This window comes from Giraffa tippelskirchi, chromosome 13, assembly GCF_054371585.1.
Source record: "Giraffa tippelskirchi isolate mGirTip1 chromosome 13, T2T-mGirTip1v1.2.pri, whole genome shotgun sequence".
In the NCBI taxonomy this organism is placed as follows: Eukaryota; Metazoa; Chordata; class Mammalia; order Artiodactyla; family Giraffidae; genus Giraffa; species Giraffa tippelskirchi.
The window spans coordinates 17,102,228-17,124,908 of NC_137287.1; the positions used below are offsets into that span (position 1 = coordinate 17,102,228).

The following is a 22,681-nucleotide window of genomic DNA, read 5'->3' on the forward strand; positions in this document are numbered from 1 at the left end:
ACGGTGGAAATCTTCTAGTGCTTCCCCCAACTGCCTCGTTCTCACCCCTTTCAGGTATATCCTTTCAGGATCTTTTCAGGCAAATCTCTTTCCCCCTTCCATCATCAAAAAGTAGCACGGTCTCTGTGCTGCTCCAGACCCATTCTGTTCCCGGGACAAGGTGGCTGAGCCGTATGTCCTCATTAGTGCCCCCAGTGTTTCTTCACTCAAGATCATCAGTTAACTTGGGTCTCCACTTGCTCATTTACATGACCCTCTGGTAGGTTCACATAGCTTGCTCGTACCTAACCACCGCATTTAAATGTTGCAGGGACTGTGCGAAAGGACATTCAAGCGTCTGTACCAGTACATGCTGAACGCGGGGCTGGCCAAGGTGGTGCCTCTTCCCTTAAAAGAGATCCACCCTGAACGTGGACCTTGCAAGACAAAGAAAGGTAAAGGCAGTCTCAGCTGTTCATTGCGCTGCTGGGCCGGCTTTCACTTCTCGCCTCTAAGCACCAGCCTGTCTTCTTACCCCATTCTGCCCTGCAGTGGAATGACATCATGTTATTTTTTCAACTCTTTTATTCCTCAGTGCCTGTCTTAGGACCTTCTGTATATAAAGCACTCAGGAAATGTTTGCTGAATGAAACCTGTGCTCATTCTCAGCAAACATGTCTATATGGATGTCCCTCCAACATCTCCCATTCCTGGTGTCCAGAAACCAAATTCCTCTTTTTCTTCTTATCTAAACCCTCTTATTCATTCTTCAGCTGGTATTTTTTAAGTACCTGCTCTGTGTTGCGTGATCGTATTTTCTAGCCCTGCAAGGTAGGTGTCATCACCATTTTAAAGGTAAGAAAATTAAATTTAAGAGGTGATAAGTAACATACATGAAGTTAAGCAATCAGAAAGTGGCACAGGTGAGATTTGAACCTTCTAAGAAAGTTAAACTGAGGACAATGGACTATGAAACTTTAAAAACCTTCTTTAGTCCTTTACTTTTTCTCTGTTCTTGATTTTTATCCCATGCTATTTTAATATTTAACCCTCTGGATTAACGAAAGTCATTTGAAAAGTTGAGGGGCATATCTCTCAGTAAAAGATGACAGAAGGAATAGATGTGTTTATTTGCATTCATCCCAGCTCCCCCCTAGCGATCATAGGAATATAAAAGGAATAAACCCAAGTACAAAGAGGATAAGACAGGACGTGATAGCAAGGAGATTGTCAGCTTTTTTGTGCTCAGAGGCAGATGGATAAATGATAACTGGCCAAGCAGACTGGAAAGCTGAATGCCTGTGCAGGACAGTAGCCAAGAATGGAAACCTCAAACCTGAAATAAACCAGGGCCCTCTGAAAGCTGCAGTTTGGATGGGGCTAAGTGTGTATGAAGAGCCATTGCACCCCCTAGGTCCCCTCCCCTACTTGGTATAGCAGGTAGCAAGCTGGTTCCCACAAAGAGAGATCTGGACTTTGTGGCTTAGCAGTCTTTCCTCATTAGCACCTCCAGTGAATCCTCATTCCTTGGACGTACCTCCAGAGAGGATGCACTGGGGACTTCCTGATGGTCCAGTGGTTAAGCATCCACCTGCCAACCCAGGTGACACATTGGGAAGATCCCACATGCTGAGGAGCAACTAAGCCCCCGAACCCTGGTGCCTGTGTACCTCCGCAAGAGAAGTCACCGCAGCGAAGCCTGTGCACCACAACAAGGAGGAACTCCTGCTTGCCGCAACTAGAGAAAGCCCACAGGAAGCACTGAAGACCCAGTGCAGCCATAAGTAAATAAGTTTTTTAAAAGAGAAGATGCACTGGAGGCTTTCGAGACTCTCAGACATGAGACGCAGCCGGAGACAGGGTACAGAGCTGATAACAGGCGATGTGTAGTCTCCACACACTGTGAGGTAGGAGTTCTCACTGCATTCCCCCGTGACTCCTAGAACACTGGCAGCCAGGCTTACACAGTCCCCGAGGCCAGCAGCTGGAGGATTCTTTTCTGTAGAAACTGACCAGTCCAAGGGAAAAGTTTTCTAGATCCTGAAATTTAGGGGTTTTCTAGTACAGTAGCCAGCTCATGCCTGCTCACCCTTCATGGAAATCCACACATTGGCTTTCTCTTCCCTTTCCTCCTCCCCAGCCTGCAAAACACAGGTCTTTTAATATATTTTAATGCAGCATTTTAATGTTTCATCAAGCATCTGAGAACTCTTAACATGAATGTAAGAGTCACAAATTAACCTAGGAAATAGAAGCAAAGTGAGGAGCAGAGGAAAACGAAGGGAGAAGAGAAGATACTGCATCCAAGAAACCAGAGCAGGAGGCTATAAATAAAGGAGGAACATGCAGAAAATAAAAAAGAGTTCTTGGAAATAAATATGACTACTGCAATACGGGAGGCCTGGGTTCGGTCCTTGGGTCAGGAAGATCCCCTGGAGGAGGACATGGCAACCCACTCCAGTATTCTTGCCTGGAAAATCCCCATGAAGAGAGAAGCATGATGGGCTACAGGCAATGGGATTGCAAAGAGTTGGACATGACTGAACGACTAAGCACAGCACACTGCAATGAAAGATTTAGTGGAAGGAAAGATAGGGAGAGAAAGTTGAGAAAATCTCCCCAGGAAGAACAGAAACTCAAAAGGGATAGAAATAGAAGAGTTCAGTTGAAAATAATGAAACTGAGCCTAAAAGACTCAACCTTCACACAGTCGGGGCTTGAGTTGGGGGCAGAGGAAGAGAGTGTGTTCAGGAGAGTAGAAAGGAGGAGATGACAGACAGGAAATGATAGACATGGAATTTTTCCCAGATCTGAAGGAGTCAAGTTCTAGATCAAAAGACCCCGCAGACGTCTAGCATGGTGAACATGAACAAACCCACACCAAGTTCTGACAGACTGAGACTTCAGAAGTCTGGGGCTGAAGAGCCTCCAGAGAGGAGATATCTGACTTCCCCAGCAGTAACAGAAGCTGGAGACCTTGGAGCAGCACCATCAACTTTCTGAAAGGGATAGACTTTCACTTTGGACATCTTTATTCACCTTTACCATAAACGAGGTGTGAGAGCATTTTCATATAAGCGGATTGGAAACAATTCATCTCTCATCTTCCAAGTTCCCTTTTAGGAAGCTACAAGAGGATGTATGCCATCAAATGACAGACCAAGCCAGGAGACAGGAAAGCATGGGGTCCAGAAAGAGCGGGGACAAGGGGAGCCCTGGGGAGATGATGAAGGGAAATCATTATGACAGACACCAGGAGATCAGGAGTCCGTACAAAGCATCAGGTGCCTAGTTCCCGTGGACATGTGTAGGGAAAATTGTGTGCTGGCAGTGATTGTGAGTGTGTTTTAGTGATCTGTACAAAGAAAACCAAGCAAATGGGAAAAAAAGATACGAACACCAGTTAAAACTAAAAGGTGTATAGTTTTAAAAACTTAGGGCACAGCAAGTAACCTAAGGAGACTGCTAACAGCTCTGGAGAATGTGTGCTGAATGAGGACCGACCAGAGCTCGGTGCCTGCAGGAGGGAGGTGGGGTGCCTTTTGAGTGACTAAACTGCCAGTCTGAGGGAGCTGTGTCTCTTCCTTTACTTCCTCTTTCAGTTACTGGAATCACTGCCCACCCTGTCTGACTTCCCCGTGTCTGAAAGTCTTGTGAAGGAGATCATAACACGCAGATATGACCACACAACAGGTGTATAAAAATCAGGAGCCCCCGGAGATAGGGAAGCCCCCCTCGAGCAGACTTCATCTTTTAAGTGTCTTCAGTGCTGAATAGATGTGTGACTGGTTGAATGACTGACTGGATTCCCTCAAGGGAAGGAGTGGGGAGCATCAGCCTTTGGTAGACAGGAAAGCAGGAGGTTCCACTGGCTCCTGAGCAGGCAAGAAAAGGCTCTGGGAGCTGAGAGGTGTGCTAGGGATTTCCACCTAGCATTTGACTTGGAAATAGGATTATCTGAATGCTGAAAATAGCATGACCTGTGGCTTTAATAAGCATTTTTATTTCCTGACCTTTTGAAAGAAAGTCACTTTGGTAGCTCAAATGGTAAAGAATCTGCCTGCAGTGCAGGAGACCTGAGTTCTATCCCTGGGTTGGGAAGATCCTCTGGAGTAGGCATGGCAACCCACACACTCAGTGAGCCCATTCTGACCATTCAGGAGGCTCATCTCATCCCCATGTGTGATGCCAATACCTTGGCTCTCTGTACACTGATGTTGAACAGAAATATGGGGAAACAGAGTTATGGAGGAGAAGGAAAGAGTGGCTTTATTTCTTTGCCAGGCAAAGAAGGAACACAGCAGGCTGGCTCCTCAAGAACTGTACCCCCTTCCCTGGGGATCAGGGAGAGGTCTTGTGGGCAAGGCTTGTGGTCAGGGGTTGGTGATATGGATCAAGGCAGTGAAGGGCTTGCAATCTTCTGGTGGACTGATGGTGAGGTAAGTGGCACAATGGTAAAGAATCTACCTGCCAACGCAGGAGACACAAGAGCTGCAGGTTCAGTCACTGGGTCAGGAAGATCCCCTGGAGAAAGAAATGGCAAACCACTCCAGTATTCTTGCCTGGAAACTTGCATGGGCAGAGGAGCCTGGTGGGTGACAGTCCATGAGGTTGCAGAGTTGGACGTGACTGAGCACATAAGTAGGAGTCATCATCAGCATCCTTCAGGTCCAACAGGTCTGGGGCTCCAGGCTTATGGGCAGCATGCCATAAGTGTTACCCACTCCCACCTGCGTGTATCTGTTGATGAGGAAACAGAACCTTGCCCCAAGGCTGCTCTTAACTCTTTGTTTCTTCCTAGTCTTTGTTTCATCCCCTGCTTGGATAAGCCCATTGGAACTCAAGGAATGTCTTAGAGGCTGGATGAAGGATGTTTCCTGTAATCAGAGAAACGGGGGACACAGAGAGGCTTTGTGTCCAGGAGCCCCACAGGGCCCTGCCTGGTATCTTGTTACCACCTCTCAGCTGTGCAAGTTCTCGGACAGACTTCCCCTCCCTTCCCCTGCCCCGTTATTTATCTGTGTGACTTTTTTCCCAACTAAGTCATAAGCTCCTTGAGGGTGGTGGCCCCACCCCTCCCAAAATTCTGTGCTTAATATCTGTGCTGTGCTTAGTTGCTCAGTCGTGTCTTGAATCTTTGCCCACCAGGCTCCTCCGTCCATGGGGATTCTCCAGGCAAGAATACTGGAGTGGGTTGCCATGCCCTCCTCCAGGGAATCTTCCCAACCCCAGGATCGAACCCAGGTCTCCCACATTGCAGGCAGAATCTTTACTGTCTGGGCCACTAGAGAAGCCAATGCCTATGCATTGTCTGCTGGGAACAGGGTAGAAAGTGAAAGTGTTAGTCCGATAGCCCTGGCTGACTCTTTGCCACCCCATGGACCTCATCCTGCCAGACTCCTCTGTCCATAAAATTCTCCAGGCAAGAATACTGGAGTGGGTAGTCATCTTCTTCTCCAGGGGATCTTCCCGACTTAGGGATCGAACTCATGTCTCCTGCCTTGCAGGCAGATTCTTTACCATCTGAGCCACCAGGGAAGCAGAGCAGGTACTAAGGAAATGTTTAGGGAATTTAATTTAATTAGGTATCCCTTCAGTGACTTTCCTAATGCAAGAGATAAGGGATAACTGCACAGTTTTAGTCTTTTCCTGCCTTGAACTATGTCGTCCCAGTTTGCAAAATTAACAGAAAACCTTTCCTCCCAGCTGTTATGGAGTAAGCAAGACTTAAATAATAAATAAAGATGATGTATTGCTTCATGTAAATTTACAGGTATGCCTGGATATATACGAGTTGTTTCTAAAAGCCCATAAACAAAGAGTTTGGATTTCGGCATATTTCAAATGCATTACAGAAAGCCACTGTGACCTGTTTTGCAAAAGCAGGAAAACCCTCGGTAATGGAAACATTCACCCTGAACTGATCTGTTTTGCAAATTTGGATTATTCTCTCCAAGTGTTTAGCAGTCATTCTGTGTTTATTAAATAGTGCTGAGAACAGAAGGGAGGAGAAATAGAAGTTAACTTTGTAATCCCTTGGAAAAGGGTCACAGTTGGAAGCAGTTAACAGAAGTTGGGTTCCCTGGGGCTGAATGACTGAGGCAGGCATTTATCGGGTTTCCAGGTTCAGTGGCAAGGCGAGTCCAACTGTGAAGAAGTGTTTTAGCATCTTTACCTGCCTGTTTAGGATGTGGGCTCTTCCCTAAGCTGTCGCCCAACACCTCTTCAAAAATAGAAAAACAAGTTCAGCATGATCGCAGAAGAAGATCGATATAGAAAAATCAACGCTATTTGTAGTGAACAATCCAAAAGTTAAATTAAGAAAACAATTCTGTTTGCAATAGCATCAAAAAGAATAAGACAGGAATAATTAAATAAATACAAAACATACACTTGACAACTATAAACAACGGTTGACAGAAATCTTAAGATGTAAGTAAATGGGAAAATATCCCCTATTCCTAAGTCAGAAGACTTAACCTTGTGAAGATGCCCGTTTCCCAAACTGATCTTCAGATTCCACACAATTCCTATCAGAATCCCAGCTGACTTCTTTGTGGAAACTGATGTGTATGTGCATGCTCAGTTATGTCCAACTTTTTGCAACCCCGTGGACTGTAGCCCGCCAGGCTCCTCTGTCCATGGGATTCTCCAGGCAAGAATACTGGAGTGGGTTGCCATGCCCTCCTCCAGGGGTTCTTTGGGACCCAGGGATCAAACCTGCATCTCCTGCATAGGCAGGCGGGTTCTTTACCACCCTCTCCACCTGGGAAGTGTCACCTAGAAACTGGTAAGCTAATTCTAACATTCATATGGAATTGAAGAGTACCCAGAAAGCTAAAACAATCCTGGAAAAGAAGAATCCAATAGGAGATCTCACACTTTCTAACTTCAAAACTTACTACAGAGCAGCAGTAATCCAGACAGCATGGTACTTATCGACACAAAGATAGACCTAGAGATCGATGGGATAGAACTGAGAGTGAGAAATAAGCCTACATGGGGAATTCCATGGCTGTCCAGTGGTTAGTACTCCGTGCTTCCACTGCAGGGAGCACAGGTTCGATCCCTGATGGGGCATCTAAGATCCCACATGTCATGCAGTGCAGCCAAAAAAATAAACCCACACTTCTGTGGTCAACTGACTTTCAGCCCGAGTGCCAAGACCATTCAGTAGAGGAAGAAGCCAATCACAAAAGGCCATTACTATGTGATTCCTTTTAGGGGAGAATCCAGAATAGGGAATCTAGAAGTAGATAATGAGTGCCGAAGGCTGCAGTGGGGGCGCAGGGGGGTGATAGCTAAAGGATTGGATGAAAATGTTCTAGAATTGACTTGTGACGGGTGCATATACCTGTGAAATACACTAAAAAAAATGGACATGAACCTATTTTCTGGACATGAATAGAAAACAGAGAACAGACCTTTGGACATAGCTGGGGCAGGAGAAGGTGGGACAAAATGAGAGAGTAACATTGAGGTATATACATTACCATATGTAAAATTGGAGAAGGAGATGGCAACCCACTCCAGTATTCTTGCCTAGAGAACCCTGTGGACAGAGGAGCCCGGTGGGCTGCTATCCATAGGGTCGCACAGAGTCAGACACGACTGAAGTGACTTAGCATGCATGCGTGCATATATAAAATAGATAGCTAGTGGGAAGTTGCTGTATAACACAGGGAGCTCAACCTGGTGCTCTGTGACAACCCAGAGGGGTGGGATGGGGTGGGAGGTGGGAGGAGGGTTCAAGAGGGAGGAGACATATGTATACCAGGGACTGATTCATGTTGATGTACAGCAGAAACCAGCAGGACATTGTAAAGCAATCATCCTCCAATTAAAAATAAATAAATTTTTTAAAGCCCCCCCCCAAAAAAACCATTGACTTGCATAGTTTGAACAGGTGTATTGTGTAGCATATGAATTATGTCTCAAGAAAGCTGTTAAAATTACGATAAAAAATAAAAGCTGAATCCAACAAACACTTTTAACAAGGTATAGCAAACTAAATTATGGTCATTAAAATGGCAAAAGAGGACACTTTAAAAGTTACAGTAGGATTAAAGTATACAAGCTAAGAAAAAAGAGAAATGAGCCGTACCAAGAAGGATTAAAATGCAATAAAATAAATGTAAAGGTTTTAAAGAGCTTTGAAACCGGAAAACTAGAATTAAAAAGAATGGAGATCAGAAACAGAGAGGATAAAGGGCGAGCATAAACATGAAAAGAATAGAAGATTGTCAGGAAAATTTAAAGCCTAGACAATGAATAGTACTAGAGGGAAAAACAGTTTAGTTAAAAATAGTGATTTCTTTAAGTTAAAAGTGACAAGATTGATTAAAGGGCACTAGCTAAACTATGAAGAGTAATTACCATCATTAATAATTAAGACAAAAGAAACAGACCTTCTAATATGGCAAAAAAAAAAAACTGTTAAAGGCAGGACTTAAAAGAGTAGAGAAAGAAGTAGAATCTTGTGACTTAAATTCTGGGCCTTGGGTGACTTCACCCAGGGGTGGAGGTAGTTCTCCCAAGGGGGCACCCATAGGGGGAACCGGTCCTTTCCTCCATCTCCTATGTCCCCCCAGGAGGGAACAGGGGCTCAAACCTGCTGGCCTCTCCACTGACCCCCCATGAGCAGAAAGATGGGCCTGCCTGGGCCATGCTGTGGAAGGAGCAGGCTAGCGGCAGTTGGGGGCCAGTGGGAGGCTGGGGCAGGATCCCGGAGAATCAGACAGGGGCAGACAACAGTAGACTTGCCGAGGAGGTCGACATGGTCCTTCCAGAACTTTCTATGGTGTAGCCCACTGATGGCTTTGAGGTTTGGGGGTTGAGAAGGGAAGGCTCCTGTGCTTGGGAGAGCCCCGAAGCAAGTGCTGGGGCTTGTGAGCATGGGGGCCGGCCTACAGGTGAGCAGCCTGGCCACGGAGGGGTGCAAGGGGGCTGAGAAGTGACCGAGTGGCTTCGCCGCACGGTGAGGTTTCATTCTTGAACTGTGCCTGGTTCGGAGCCCTCAAAAAAGGCCCACTGTGGCCTTCCTGCTCAGCACTGCAGTTTTCACCCAAGCCTTTCTGTCTGTCGGTCACACTCAAAGAGCTTTGGGGACCTAAGCCATCCATCCAGAGGCTGAGGAGGTGGTCCTCGCACCAGGCGTTGAGGGATGACTGGACCTCCAGACCGAGGCCATGTCCACAGGTTCCCAAGCCGGTGTGAGCCCCCTGTGTGCTGTTGTCAGGACCCCACAGCGACCCAGAGAGACCTTCGACTCTGATGACTTGTCTTAGGACATGAAAAAGGGCGAGGAGAGGGCTGGGGGAGAGTTGCACTTTGTTAGCCGTTTCGTGGTCAGTTGTGAGGTGGGGTAGGGTGGAAGACCCATGGAGAGAATGTGCTGGGCTCGGAGCCAAGCCTCAAGGAGCCAAGTGTCAATTCTTCGACTCTGATCCTTTTATCGCCCCATCTTCTCAGTGCTGCTCATTCTTCTCATTTCACTGATAAGAAGCTGAAGCACAGATTGCCTGCCTGGGGTCATAGAGCTGGGATGTGCTGGGGCGGGGAGCGCGGTGGGGTGGGCGGTGACCACAGCAAGTGTGGCTCTTGAGCCCTTAGCCATCAGGTCCCTCTGCCCGCCTCCCCCTCCCTGAGAGGCTGGGCCCAACAGGCAGTGGAAGGGGGCTAGGGAGGGGCCGGGCTGCAGGTGAAGCCCCCAGGGCAGGAGACTCATCCCTCAGGCCTTCTTCCCTCCAGGCCACCCTGCACATCCAGGGTAACCTTGATTCCTGCAGTGTGAAAAAGTGAAAGTGTTAGGTACTCAGTCTTATCTGCCTCTTTGCGACCCCATGGACTGTAGCCCACCAGGCTCCTCTGTGCATGGAATTCTCCAGACAAGAATACTGGAGAGGGTAGCCATGCCCTCCTCCAGGGGATCTTCCCGCAGAGTGAAACATAGATCTCTGTTTGGCTTAGCAACCTTTGGAATCTCGGCATTCTCACCCTCATTCCCACCTCCCCCCACCTCAGCCCCTTCCCAGAGGGTCCTCTCCCACCTCCACGCCTTTGTTGGTGCCCCTCCTCCTGCCTGGAAAGCCGGTCCTGTTCTGCAGAGATCATTCTTCCGTGTCCTTTACTATCCCCCCCACATGCCCGCTCCTCCGTCTGTCCCCCGTGTAGCCCCGTCCTGTGTCTTTTCTCCTCTGCCGGTTCTGTGTTCTGGAAACAGAGCCCTGAGCATTTCGTAGCCAGTTCCTCTGTAGTCATCCAGGCAGATAGCGTGCCCTGAGCACTTATGCGCATTCCCCCCTGAGTCCTCACCCCAGGGTAGTATAGACACGCTGTAGAATTACCCCGTCTTGTAGACGAGGAGCCTGGGGCCCAGAGAGGTTCACTGCTGGTCTGCAGTAGAGGCAGGGTACACACCCAGGCCTGCGAGAAGCTGCAGCACCGTGTGCTGGGCTCCCTGGCCTCGGTGTCTCTCAGACACGCCCTTTGCAGGGGCAGGAACCCTGTCCCGTCCCTCTTTGCGTGTCGTGAGCCCATCACAGAATAAATGCTGTAAAATCAAATTGAAAGGCCCCAAGCAGCCTCCTGACATTTTCTGCCTGGGTGATTGACACTTGAGCCCCCAAGCTGTGCTTTTCAGAGGTTGTCATGAGTATTGATAAAGTAGTAGCAAGCACTACTCACGGAGCACTCTGTGAGAAAGGTACTATTCTTGTCCCCATTTCGTAGCTGAGCAGCCTGAGGCCCAGGGCTTTGCGCTGATCCAGCCTGTAAGTGCCAGAGGCAGGTTCTTACCCAACACACTGACTCCAGAGCTCATGCTTCTCACCTGTTCCATCGCCCTGGGGTGTGGGCTGCAGCCCCCTCCTCCGTCCTTCTGGGTCCTGCCCCCAATGCTGTCCTTCCATCTCTGGTCAGGCTTCTCTGCTGGTCTTCCCTGGTGGCTCAGATGGTAAAGAATCTTCCATTTAGTGCAGGAGACCTGAGTTCGATCCCTGGGTTGGGAAGATCCCCTGGAGAAGGGAATGGCAACCCACTGCAGTATTCTTGCCTGGAGAATTCCATGGACAGAGGAGTCTGGTGGGCTATAGTCCATGGGGTCACAGAGAGTCAGACACAACTGAGCAATTAATACTTTCACTCTGCAGGTACCCCTGCAGAGGGCACACCCTCTCCTCAGAATGCTCCATGGGCTTGCAGTGATTTCAGTTTCCCAGGCTATCTGAATGACTCCCCATCACTGACCAGCCCAACTCCATTCGGGGAAGGGTGTTCGTGGGGTGACGAGGGTAGCACTCTGAATTTACATAACGTCCGCCTGACTTACCAGGAGGATGTTGCTTCGTCGTGACCCCGTAAGAGGAAGTCTGTCCTGGGCTCCTCTGTTGCTTTTGTTCCTTACCGAGTTGATCACAGTCAAGGATACCGCTCTGCTAAGGGGCCGGATGAGAATGTGAGACATGTGAGAATGTGGTTCCACGCCACAGCCATTCTGGGTTTTCCTTTCCAAGGAACAGTGCTTTCTGATAGAAATGTGAAATTTGCACCCTACCAGGTGGCCAGCTGTGTAAGGAAGGCCACTTGCTGGGTCCAAGTCCCCTTAGATCCCTTGAGCCCTTTGAGCTTCAGTTTCCTTTTTTCCTTCAGACGGCGACAATAACTTGCAGAAGCCAGGAGATGATTAAGTAAAATAGTCTCCGAAAGGACCTAGCGCAGTGCCCGGCTCGTCCGGGGTGCTCAGTAGAGATTCTGTCCTCCCTTCTGCCTTTCCTGGTCTTCAGAATGTGTAAACTAAGGCTCTTTTCCTGCCAAGTTGCCGCCCATCCTGAGTCGTGGACAGACCTGTGTGTGAGTGCTGACTTTCGTACACACCACGAAAGTTTTTGTGTGTCTGAAATGCCCAGAACCTTGTGTATTTGAAAGCTTGTGCAGTGCGCTGGCCAGTTCTCTTTCTCTTGCCTTTTGTTCCTGGAAAGAACACCTTGCACCCAGGGGTCAGGGGTTATCATCAACAGGCTCGTGCCTCCAGGGTGGTTGCAGGAAACCTTCGTGGCAGCTTACATGGAATGAGAGGCCACGTTCATCAGCACAGATGTGCTGACCGGTCTCACTTGGGTCCCTGCGGCTTTGCGGTTAGCTGACTTGTGCTCTAGAACAGTCTCCCTAAAAAATGGCAAGCAGGATTTGAAGGGATTTTAATAATCAAAATCAAGATTCTCTGAGTCGTGAAAAACTCTAGAACCTCGGGAAATGGGTTAATTTATGTAACACTCAGCACACAGTGCCTGGCCCACGACAAGAGCTGGGCATTAGTGTTAAGTGATGGCTCCGTGCCAGCTCCATGCCAATTCAACATCGTGCCAACGTACAGACGTTATCTCAGGTCAAGCTAACGCCAATGTGTGAGGCAGAGAGCGTGGTCACCTCATTTTACGAAGTGGGGAACAGAGAGCTACAGCAGGTCATCTGCCCAGAGTTGCAGAGCTGAGGTTGAAACCACGTGTGCCCGACCCGGGAGTGCGTTCATCCACACCCTCCCTCTGAGCATCCTTCCTTCCTGGCTGTCAGCAGAGGAGACAGCTATGCTGGCGGGAGAAGGCTCTGGTGGCGGATGCCCGTGAGCCCAGTTACCGCCTTGGCGTGAGGAGCAGAAGGCTGATGGTGAAGAGCGTTGTCTTTTGGTGCCTCAGAGTCCTCTTCCACTTCAGCTTACTTTGAGGGCTGTTCTGTGTATCTTTTCTTGACTAATTAAGCCCTTAAGGAAGTTATAAAAGTGTGGAAGAAATAACGCTGGGCTCTTGCCTGAGAACATGTCCATCTGCCTGCCCTAGGCGCTGCATCAAGCCCCCTCTCACGGGGGCGGCTCTGGCTCCCGGTCACACAGATATCTGAACTGCCCAATAAATCCCAGTTCCTCACTTGCTGAGGGCGGGGATTTGGGCCAGTCGCTTAGCTCCTCATGTTCTCAAGTAGAAATGGGAATGGTAGCCCATCTCCTAAGGCCATGATGAGGAATGGCTCACAGGAGGGCTTAGACCAGCCTCGGGCCTGGCAGGTGTCTGAGGAGTGGTTTATTGGTTAGTCTTTCAGTTGTGCCCGACTCCTTATGACCTGGACTGTAGCCCACCAGGCTCCTGTGTCCATGGGATTTCCCAGGCAAGAATACTGGAGTGGGTTGTCATTTCCTTTTCCAGGGGATCTTCCTGACCCAGGGATCAAACCCGCGTCTCCTGCATTGGCAGGCGGATTCTTTACTGCCCAGCCACCAGGGAAGCCGTGGTGGTGTGGGTATTGGCTTAAAAGGGAGACGATGTGTTTCATCCGTGCAGCGATACCATGCATACGTGCCTGCTTCGTTCGGGACAGTATTCCGGAGTGGGGTGGTAGGTGGTGGGGTGGACCGATGGGCAGACCCAGGCACGTTTCCTGTAGTCATTGGCGCTTGTCTGAAGCAGCGGCTGCTGTTTATTTCATAGGCCATAACACGGCATCTCATTGTTCCTTTCATTTGCATTTCTTTGTTTTCTCGTTATGTATTTATTTAAAAACCAGCTTTGTGGAGTCAGTTTTCAGGTCTCGTGCTCCCAGGTGTGCAGTTCTCCATGTGCGGTACTTGACGCCTCGTGTGGCCTTTCCTCGGGGGCTCTGGCTCTGCCGAAGCCACGCCGGTTTGTCACGGCGGAACCGTGTGTCTGTCCCCAGGGACTGATGTCATGGTGCGCTGCCTCAGACTGCTGAAGGAGTTCAAGCGGAAGGTGGACGATGACGATGACGACGAGGACGTCATCTCCAAGGGCGTGCCTCCGGTGGACATCGTGTTCGAGCGGGACATGCTCACGCAGACCTACGAGCTCAGTAGGTCCCGCTCTCACACCTGCTCTGGGTCCCGAGCTTTGGTCTTAGGTTGAATGAGGGCCCTGCCGTGAAGAATGTCTTCCGTCAGGGAGCCGCCCTGTTCCCCTGAAGGGTTTAGACTTTGGGGTCAGATTTGAGTCTGAACCCTAGCTCCACCCCTTGTCTTCCATCTAGAGACTTTAGCAAGGTCTCTGAGCCTCAGTTCCTTCATCTGTAAAATGGGGCCATTATCCCCCCTGGGACATAGGACGACTGAATGAGTAGGATTAAAACATCTGGTGTACATAGGGACCACAGAAACAATTAGCTATTGCTATTATTATTCAAAGATTTGAGAGTCACCTTCCAGCTTTTAAAATTGGCCTGGGATGGGAATTATAGTGATGAACGGGGGGCGGGAACAACCATGTCTCCACCCTGCCCCTCCTTCCCCTAACTTCCCTAACATCTGTGTAAGGCAGCCGTGACCCAGTGCCATAGATGCTGTGCCTGCAGGTCCTCTGTAGGGGAGCGTGTCTAGAGTAGCAGGTGAGGGGCTGCAGGAGGTCTGGTTCCATAGACAGGTATGAAGCCACTGGGTGAATCAGCACAGCCTATAGGGAGGGCTTCTTCAACACCTCCCAGACACAGTTTGGGGATAAAACTGTCCTAACCCTTTCATCCCTGGTTGTAGCAAGTTGCTGGTTCAACATAGGAGCACATGCTAGTCACCTCTTTGCATTCTGCTGTTTAAATTTTTATGCATGGACAATAAATATGGCAAAACTGCCTTCATTCAGATTGGTTTTGCCTAGTGGCCTCAAATGTGTGACCCATCAGGAAATGAAAGGGAAATTCTTTCTGAATAGTCACTGAATTTTACCCAGAAGTCCGCCCTGTAGTTGCTATATTTTACTGGAGGGACTCCTGCCCACCCCTACTTCACCAGGTGCCTCCCAATCTCTGAGTATATTTGAAACAGCTCTTTAGAGGCAGATTCAGTAATAGCCCAGCATGTAGCAGGGCAGGGGCTGACATACTAGACAGAGCAAATAATTGCGCAGTTGTCTACTGGTCATTTATTACAGGGCCAAATAGGGTTATTTTGTTCCCTAGCCCCTGCTGGCCGGCAGCTGTTACAGAGTAATACAGTAATCTGTGTCCATGGTGCCTCTGAGTCTACCGAGAAAGACAAGAAAATGAAAAAGTTCATCCTTAAAATTACTTCCATGCTTTTTTAAAAAAGGCTCAGTTTAACTTAGCTGAGAAAGTTCATTCATGTGAAAGCACTTACTTCCCACTGCAAGAGAAAAACAGCGTCCCTGGAACTCGGTGGATCAGGCCTCGATCACTTGACATTTACAGCTTTGACATGGAGGAGTCAGATAGTGAGCACTTGGAAATGAGCCATGAGTCAGAATGTTCCGAGTCTCAGGAGCGGAGGGAGAAGGGAGGCGGGGTGTCTTATTCCATTTGTCTGTTTCCCTGCATTGAGATGTCCATGTCTAAGAAAGGTGGGTGGGCGCTGACCCAACTTGTGCAGAGGGGCTCCATGGCGGAGGCTGGGGGTCAAGTGTATTGTTTCTCGCAGTCGAGCGCCGAGGCACGAAAGGCATTTCCCAGGCTGAAATCCGAGTGGCTATGAACGTCGGAAAGCTGGAAGCCAGAATGCTGTGCCGTCTCCTTCAGAGATTCAAAGTTGTCAAGGTAACAGCATGAGTCATCCCGCATGGTTCATTGTCTTCGGATGCGTGCGGCGTGGTTCTAAAAGGCTATCTCAGACGGTCAGAAGCCCAGGTCTCCATCAAGGGGGCAAATGGCTGCCAGGGGAGGGGGCCAAATGCAGCCCACCAGTGTGGAGCCCCCTCCCCGCTGTGGATTTTGTTGGTTTTCAACTTTTGAAGATTGAGTCATCAGCATTGAAAAGTTAGCAGGAGATGCTGCAGTCTGGGGAGCAGGCACCCTCCCTCCCTATTCCCCTGTGGGGAGTCAGCTGAGGCCAGCGCCTCCGAGTGCCCCCTGAGATAAAGCAGGTGCCCCCAGACCTCAGTCCCCATCCCACCCTCCCTCTTGTTTGTGTCCCTGGCCTGGGTCCTGGGGGCACCGAGTTGGCTAACTGGGTCTGGGATCCCCTTTCGGGACCAGACCTGCTGTCTCAGCCCTTTACGCCATGCTCCCTTGATGCTAACTTTTCCACCATTTGCTGGGCAGCAGTGTTAACACTTGAACTAATGATTGCAGAGTGCTTAGCCCTGTCCTTGGCGTGTGGTTGGTATGTGGAAGGTGTTACTCTTTCTACCATTACGGGCAGAAAGCCCCTTCCCCCTATTCTAGAAGACAAAAGGGAGTAGGTCAGCTTCACCCCCAGTCCCCTTGGCAGTGGCTGAACAGAGCTGGAGACCCCCAGGCTCTGACTCTGCATCTTGACTACAGTTAGAAACTGTGGAATTCTGTTTACTGTTTCCCACGAGCCTAGTCCCATCCTGGGCTCGGGAGTTTGTGGAAGGCCAGGTGAGGGCACTGCCCGGCGAGGGGCTCAGGGTCTCCTAGAGCAGACAGTCAGGATTGCTTCCTGTGGAGCAGGACCTGAGGGTTGGTAGACGGGAGGGAGCATCTTGAGGAGCTGAGCTGGGGTGCAGGCACGAGATGGAGGAGACGTGGGGAAAGGCAGGAATGATAAGCAAACAGACACTGCAGGGCCCCCCAACCCCCCAACCTCGGTCACCTGAAGGTCTGGGTGTCCCCCTGTCCTCTGCGGTGTCTTAGACACATCGTGTCCCCCGCCCAGGGCTTCATGGAGGACGAAGGGCGGCAGCGGACTACCAAGTACATCTCCTGCGTGTTTGCGGAAGAGAGCGACCTGAGCCGGCAGTACGAGAGGGAGAAGGCACGCAATGAGCTGCTGACCACCGTGAGCCTGGCCTCGGTGCAGGAGGAGTCCCTGCTGCCCGAGGGGGAGGACGCTTTCCTCTCCGAGTTGGACAGTGATGAGGAGGGTGGCAGTGGCAGCAGAAAGAGAAAAGGCAGGAGAGCTCCGCGGGATGCAAGGTCCTTCTCGAACGGCAGTCTCAGGACCCAGCCTCACCACTCCACCCCGAACAAGGGTAGGGGCGCTCGGGGCGGGGCCGGGCAGGGGTGCACGCTCTCAGTCTGGCTCTGGGGCCGTTCAGTCCAGCAGACACCCGAGGATGGCCTGGGTGCTCTGCCAACAAGGGACCTGTTGGTGTCACGTGCATCACTTAATCTTATGCTAAGGAGAGCCTCGTGTGGTCTGTCTCCAGGCCACTGTCACGTCTCTTCTTCGCCCATGTTTTGTTATATTTTAACTATTAAGGGGAAAAAAAGCCAAACCATTAAGGGGAAGGAATTCCCTAAACTTCCTCTATCCGTTTCCCTCCAACAAGCTATGTAATCCGTCAGGATTTTAGTTAAATTATGGAAGACTTACCACACGTGGATGCTGGTGCTGATGACAGATTTGCAAATCAGGGGTGGGGGGGTTACAGTGGGAGGGGTAGCTTGCTGGCCCACCACCTTCGTCTTAAACTGACCACGTGGGCTCCTTTGGCCTGGGCAGCTCTGGCCTGGCAGCTGAGCAGGGGTGGCCCCTCTCATGTTCCCCCTGTTGTGGCCACAGTCATCCCACCTATACCTGTCCTCCGCCGCAGGGGGCTGGAAGGTCATCAACCTCCACCCGTTGAAGAAGCAGCCGTCCTTCTCCCAGGGAGCCGCCGAGGAGCGAGCCTGTCGGGGCGCCTTCGGCGGGGACAACCTGGACACCAGCGGGTCCTCAGAGCTTGGCGTGTCCTTGGGCCCCCACTGCGTGGACAGTCACAGTGGCGACATTGCCGTGATCGAAGAGGTCAGGCTTGAAAACTCCAAGGTGAGTCCCACGGGGAGGCTGTTTCCTCCAGGAAGGAGTCTATAGCAGGTGGGCGTCAGCCTTTTCTTTTCTGTGCTTACGAATCACAACAACAACAAAATCAGTAATAGTAGAAGGGCCACGTGCTCAGGCCTGGGGATAGGCAGGGGCAGGGCTCCACGGGAAGGAATGTAGTGCTCGTTTACCTACCACCGTCACGCAGCCTGCCTTGACTGGAAATCACCTGTTACATGCAGAACTTTGACATTTGCCACAACATACTCTTTTTATTTAAGTTTATTTTGGAGGGAAAATGTGTATGGCTGCTTTTTTTTTTCTCTTAAATTTACTAGGCTGCATCGGGTCTTAGTTGCGTCCTGCAGGATCTTTGGATGTGGCACGCAGGCTCCAGAGTGACCTCAGAGTGACCTTACAGTGCACTGGCTTAGTTGCTCCACAGCACATGGGATCTTGGTTCCCCAACAAGAGTTTGAACCTGAGTTCCCCTCCATCGCGAGGCAGATTCTTAACCTCTGGACCACGGGGGAAGTCCCTGTGTGGCTACTCTAAATCAATGGTTCTCACTCTGGGCTGATTTTGCTACCCACGGAGTATTTGGCAGTGTCTTAATGCAGGAGATGCAAGAGACACAGATTCAATGCCTGGGCCAGGAAGATCCTGTGGAGAAGGAAGTGGCAGCTGGCTCCAGTATTCTTGCCTGGGAAATCCCATGGACAGAGAAGCCTGGTGGGCTACAGTGCATGGGGTCGCAAAGCATTGGAAACGAGCGAGCACGTACACAAGAGACGTTGTCAGTTGTCACAGTGGGGAGAGGGTGCTGCTGGCATCTTGTGGGCAGAGGCCAGGGAGGCTGCTAAATGTCCTAGACTGTGCGGGACAGCCCACAGCGGAGTTATCCATCTCAGAGTATCAGCAGTGCTGGGGTTGAAAAACCCCACTTTAGATGAGAAGCCAATATCATTTGCTGTAAAAAGGTGATCATAAAATAGGTCTGATAAAAACCAAACTTCTTTAGTTCTTTCTGGTCAGATCGTGTTGTATCCACGGTGTTAAAGAATCAAACCACTACTTTTTCCTCTGTGTTACTAGAGGGATAAAGGCAGTTGACACAGGAACAGCTCTGTCTCTGTGTGACTCAGTTCCCCCAGTGCCGTCCCCGATCTCCTGGAAGCACGTCAGATCACAGCCAGCGGAGCCTCAGTTGTCCGGCACAGGACAGACTTAGGACCGGCATGGCCTCGGTGTTGCTGCTGCTGTTTGGTTCAGTCTTCACAGCAGCCCTGACAACGAAAGCCAGGTCTAGTCCTAGAGGAGGCGAGCAAAGCCCCTGGGGATGGAGGAACTTGCCTGCTCAGCTGATGACAGAATGGAGGAGATTAGAACCCGTGGGTTTGGAGCTCCCACCCTGTCCTGCTTCTCTGTCTCTGGTGTGGAATCCTGAGCTGGGGTCCTATCCCTACAGCAGGAGGGGTGAGGTGGGGTGTAAGGTAGAGAGTGAGGGGTTTCTGTGGAATTTTCTAGAACCTTCTAGCCATACCTTATCATCAGATACCATGACTCTTTATCAGGTTATGATTGCTGTTGTCTCCACCTGAAGCGCCTGGGCGTGCCGGCAGGTGGACCCCAGCAGGTTCCTGAGGGTCTTCCCTGCGGTCCTCACCCCTGCCACCCTCGTTGCACCTCCTCTTCAGGTCTTGGTGTCCCTAGCAGCACGCTCCATCCAGGCCCTGCAGGTCCTCGCTCAGCTCTGTGCTTTCCTCTTACAAGTCTGTCCCCAGAGTCCTCGTCCTTTTTTGTCTACTTGCTGAGAAAAGGGGCAGGAACTGTACTGTCTGGAGATCCCTTGGTAAAGCGTGTGTTCACTTTGCTCCCTGGCAGCCCTACGGAAAGCAGGCGGGTCTCCTTAACATGGTTTTTCTCCAGAATGTTTGCTCTGAAATAGAGGAGAGAACCAGTCTTTCTGCCACTCTTGGGCCCCTTCTTGGATCTGTGATTCACTCTCCCTTCGGGCCCCACCTGCTTGAGGAAATCAATGAGCCCCTCCCGGAGCATCAGTGGCAGCGGGGAGGTGATGGGACCCCTGCCTGAGCGTGTTCTCATCATATTCTCGTTCCCCTGGAAGCGCTGCTCCAAGTGAGAAAGGCGTCCAACAGAACAGGCCCTGAGTTGTGCTGAGGGATCTTCCAGGAATGTGTTGGGGTTGGGATTTCCCTTCACTGCAGGGTGCAGATTTGGGCTTTAGAGTAAGTGATCTGAGGGCGTATGGAACAAGGTTAGGGTCTGAGCTCCTGAAGCCAGAAAGGAGGCAGGAAGAGAGGTGTGGGCATGGCAGCAGGGTGGGGAGGGCACCCATCTGCCCTCCTCTCTGCATCGTTCACTCCTGCTCATCCTGATTCACTCAGAAGCTGCCTCTCTGTCTACTTTATGTCCCTGGAGAGGCTGCCCATGGCTTCCTTGACGTGGATGCAGAAGCCCATCCTGGTGCGCATTCACGCCCTTGGACCTTGTCCTGTCGTTTCACCTCCGGAAGCCCTGGATTCCTCTTCTGTAAAATGGAAACCTTAATAATAAGGCTTGAATGAAGAAAGCCCCACGGAGTGACCGTAGGGAGTCCGCATTCAGTCTGTCCATTTCCTTCCTTCTACTGTGGAAGAAGCAAGTCAAAACTGAGCGAAGGCGGTCCCCTTCTCCAGGAAGGGCTGGAGTAGATGTGTCTGATTTCTGTTTTGAAACCAGCTGACCTTCATAAAGTTCTGGCATGTCTGTGCTTTTTCAAAGCATTGAGATAGTGGGGTAGTGGGATCCTGTGGGAGCAGTGATCCTCCTGACTTTTTTTCTTGAAACGTGGTGTAGAATTCCATAAAGAGGGAAAGCATACCAGCAGGCGTGGTGTCTGGCCTCCAAGCCTTGCTGAGTCCATTGTTTTTAATTCTCTTACGGTCTCTGTTCTAGGAGAGCGGCGGTTCCCAGAAGACAGGGAAGCACGGCCCAGGCCAAGACAAGCCCCACGAGACCTACCGACTGCTGAAGCGCAGGAATCTGATCATAGAGGCCGTCACCAACCTCCGCTTAATCGAGAGCTTATTCACGTAAGGAGTAGTCTGTCTGTCTGTCTGTCTGTCTTACATTAATAATAAAGCCCGCGGGAGTCATCACCATCCACAGAAAGGCATTTGCATCTCTCTTCTGCTGTATAGATTCTCACAGGAGCCCTTTGTGGTAGAAAGGATTTAGAGTCTTCTTGTATGATCTGAAAAATATAGATACTGAAGAATACCTACCCATACACTTGACAGGGAAAGCACGGTGGAGCAGGAAACAGAAGTTACGGGGAAGTGCGTTTGCCCTGCTTCTTCCTTAGAAATTTGTGCTCAGGACAGGGTGAGCAGAAACTTAGGCAGGTAATAGCATCAGCCTCCACGGAGCCTTTTGTTCAGACAAAATGTTGTATGAAAGCAAGAGCAAATGGGACACGTGGAGCTTCCGTGTCCCAGGTTCAGTGGAGGCTCTGCTCTCTGATTTGGTCCTTCTAACCCACTGTTAACACCACGTCCTGGGTGGCATATTTGCCCTTTTGGGCAGCCAAGATCAAAGCCTCTTGATTGGTAGGAGCCTTACCCTTGAGTCAAAGATGGGAGTCCCCTCACTAGGGGATGAGGGGACCACCTGCAGATACTGCTGGCTGTGTCTCCTCTCCTGGGCACAGAGACACGGAGCTGGTTGTTCCTGAGGCCCCTTCTGACCCTGTCGTTCTGTGCCTGGTGATCTAGAAACATTGCCGTAGTGGCTCTGTAAGAGCTAGAGATGTAGGAGGAGAAGAATCAAAAGAGCTTCAGAGCTGAGGGTGTCAATGGTGATAAACTGGGCTGTTCCTTAGCTGGACGTTGAATTAACAAGGAGACTCAGTGCCAGTGTTGTCATGAATCATATAATCTCTTCAATTCCTGGTGAAAGTTTCAGAACATGAAGCTGCTGTGAATGGTGGCTTGTCCTTAGCTAACCCATTCATCTCAAAGAGAGATGATCTTTGCCATCTTAAGAAGTCATCCTTGCAGCGGCAAAGCACCCTATAATTCTCCCCCGCTTTAGGCTGGATCCCATCAGGCAGGTGTCAGTTGCCGGGGTTGAGACTGGCCTTCCGTGTTGAGACTGTGACTATTAAATGGCTTCTTTTGTGGTGTGGCAGAATTCAGAAGATGATCATGGATCAAGAGAAGCAAGAAGGCGTGTCCACCAAGTGCTGTAAGAAGTCCATCATCCGCCTGGTGCAGAACCTGTCCGAGGAAGGTCTGCTGAGGCTGTATCGGACGACAGTCATTCAGGATGGCATCAAGAAGAAGGTATCACACAGCCACCGTGCAAGCTGGGCTTTTTCTTGCCAGCTTCTCACATCCTTGTTGGTGCCCGGGCTGTTGCTTTCTTGCCGATGACTTGGAATTTCCCATCATGCCTCCTCACTGGGGCAGCAGGGATTTATCCCAACTTCCTGTGGAAGCTAGAAACAGAAAAGAGGAATAACTTGCCTGGCGCAGCCTGTGTAAGCCCGAGGCAGGGGCCCAGCCCCACAGCGGGCCTCAAAGGGGAGGAAAAAGTGAGGCATATCCAAGTTCAGCTGAGTAGCACTGGGAGAAATTAAGCAACACTTAGAAGGTGGAAAATGCAGGCTAAGCAGCAAGCACATTATCCACAGAAATCTGCAAAAAACACATCCCAGAGGAAACGGTGGCAACGAGTCAGTGAGCATGCCCTGCTGGGGCGTCCAATGAGAACAACAGATCTCTTCTGTCCCAATCTATCTATTTCTGTAAGATTTAAAGTTTGGAGCCCTACCCGTAGTAGCTGCAGCTCAGCAGCTTTGCACGTATTCGAAGGCATAAATTTTGCAGGGTCAGAATCATTCGAGACGCCTGGCTAGGCATGGGGTCCAGAGGGAATGGTGCTTCCGGGACGGGCATTTGCAACTCCCTGACCTTTTTTCTGACG

At 50.3% G+C, this 22,681-nt stretch overlaps 1 protein-coding gene across 4 annotated transcripts in view; it reads left to right on the forward strand.

The window, feature by feature from the left end:
* Window positions 1-22,681, forward strand: part of GTF3C1 (general transcription factor IIIC subunit 1) — a 76,871-nt gene that overhangs the window by 18,581 nt on the left and 35,609 nt on the right. For all 4 annotated transcript variants that reach the window (XR_014072323.1, XM_081553385.1, XM_081553387.1 and 1 more), the window contains exons 6-12: window positions 311-434; window positions 13,684-13,836; window positions 15,407-15,522; window positions 16,604-16,919; window positions 17,484-17,698; window positions 20,651-20,787; window positions 21,885-22,038. Coding sequence is in view for 3 of the 4 variants with exons in the window: in XM_081553385.1 (XP_081409511.1) it covers window positions 311-434; window positions 13,684-13,836; window positions 15,407-15,522; window positions 16,604-16,919; window positions 17,484-17,698; window positions 20,651-20,787; window positions 21,885-22,038 (1,215 nt within the window). In the remaining variant the exon portion in view is untranslated. The remainder of the gene's footprint in view (window positions 1-310; window positions 435-13,683; window positions 13,837-15,406; window positions 15,523-16,603; window positions 16,920-17,483; window positions 17,699-20,650; window positions 20,788-21,884; window positions 22,039-22,681) is intronic.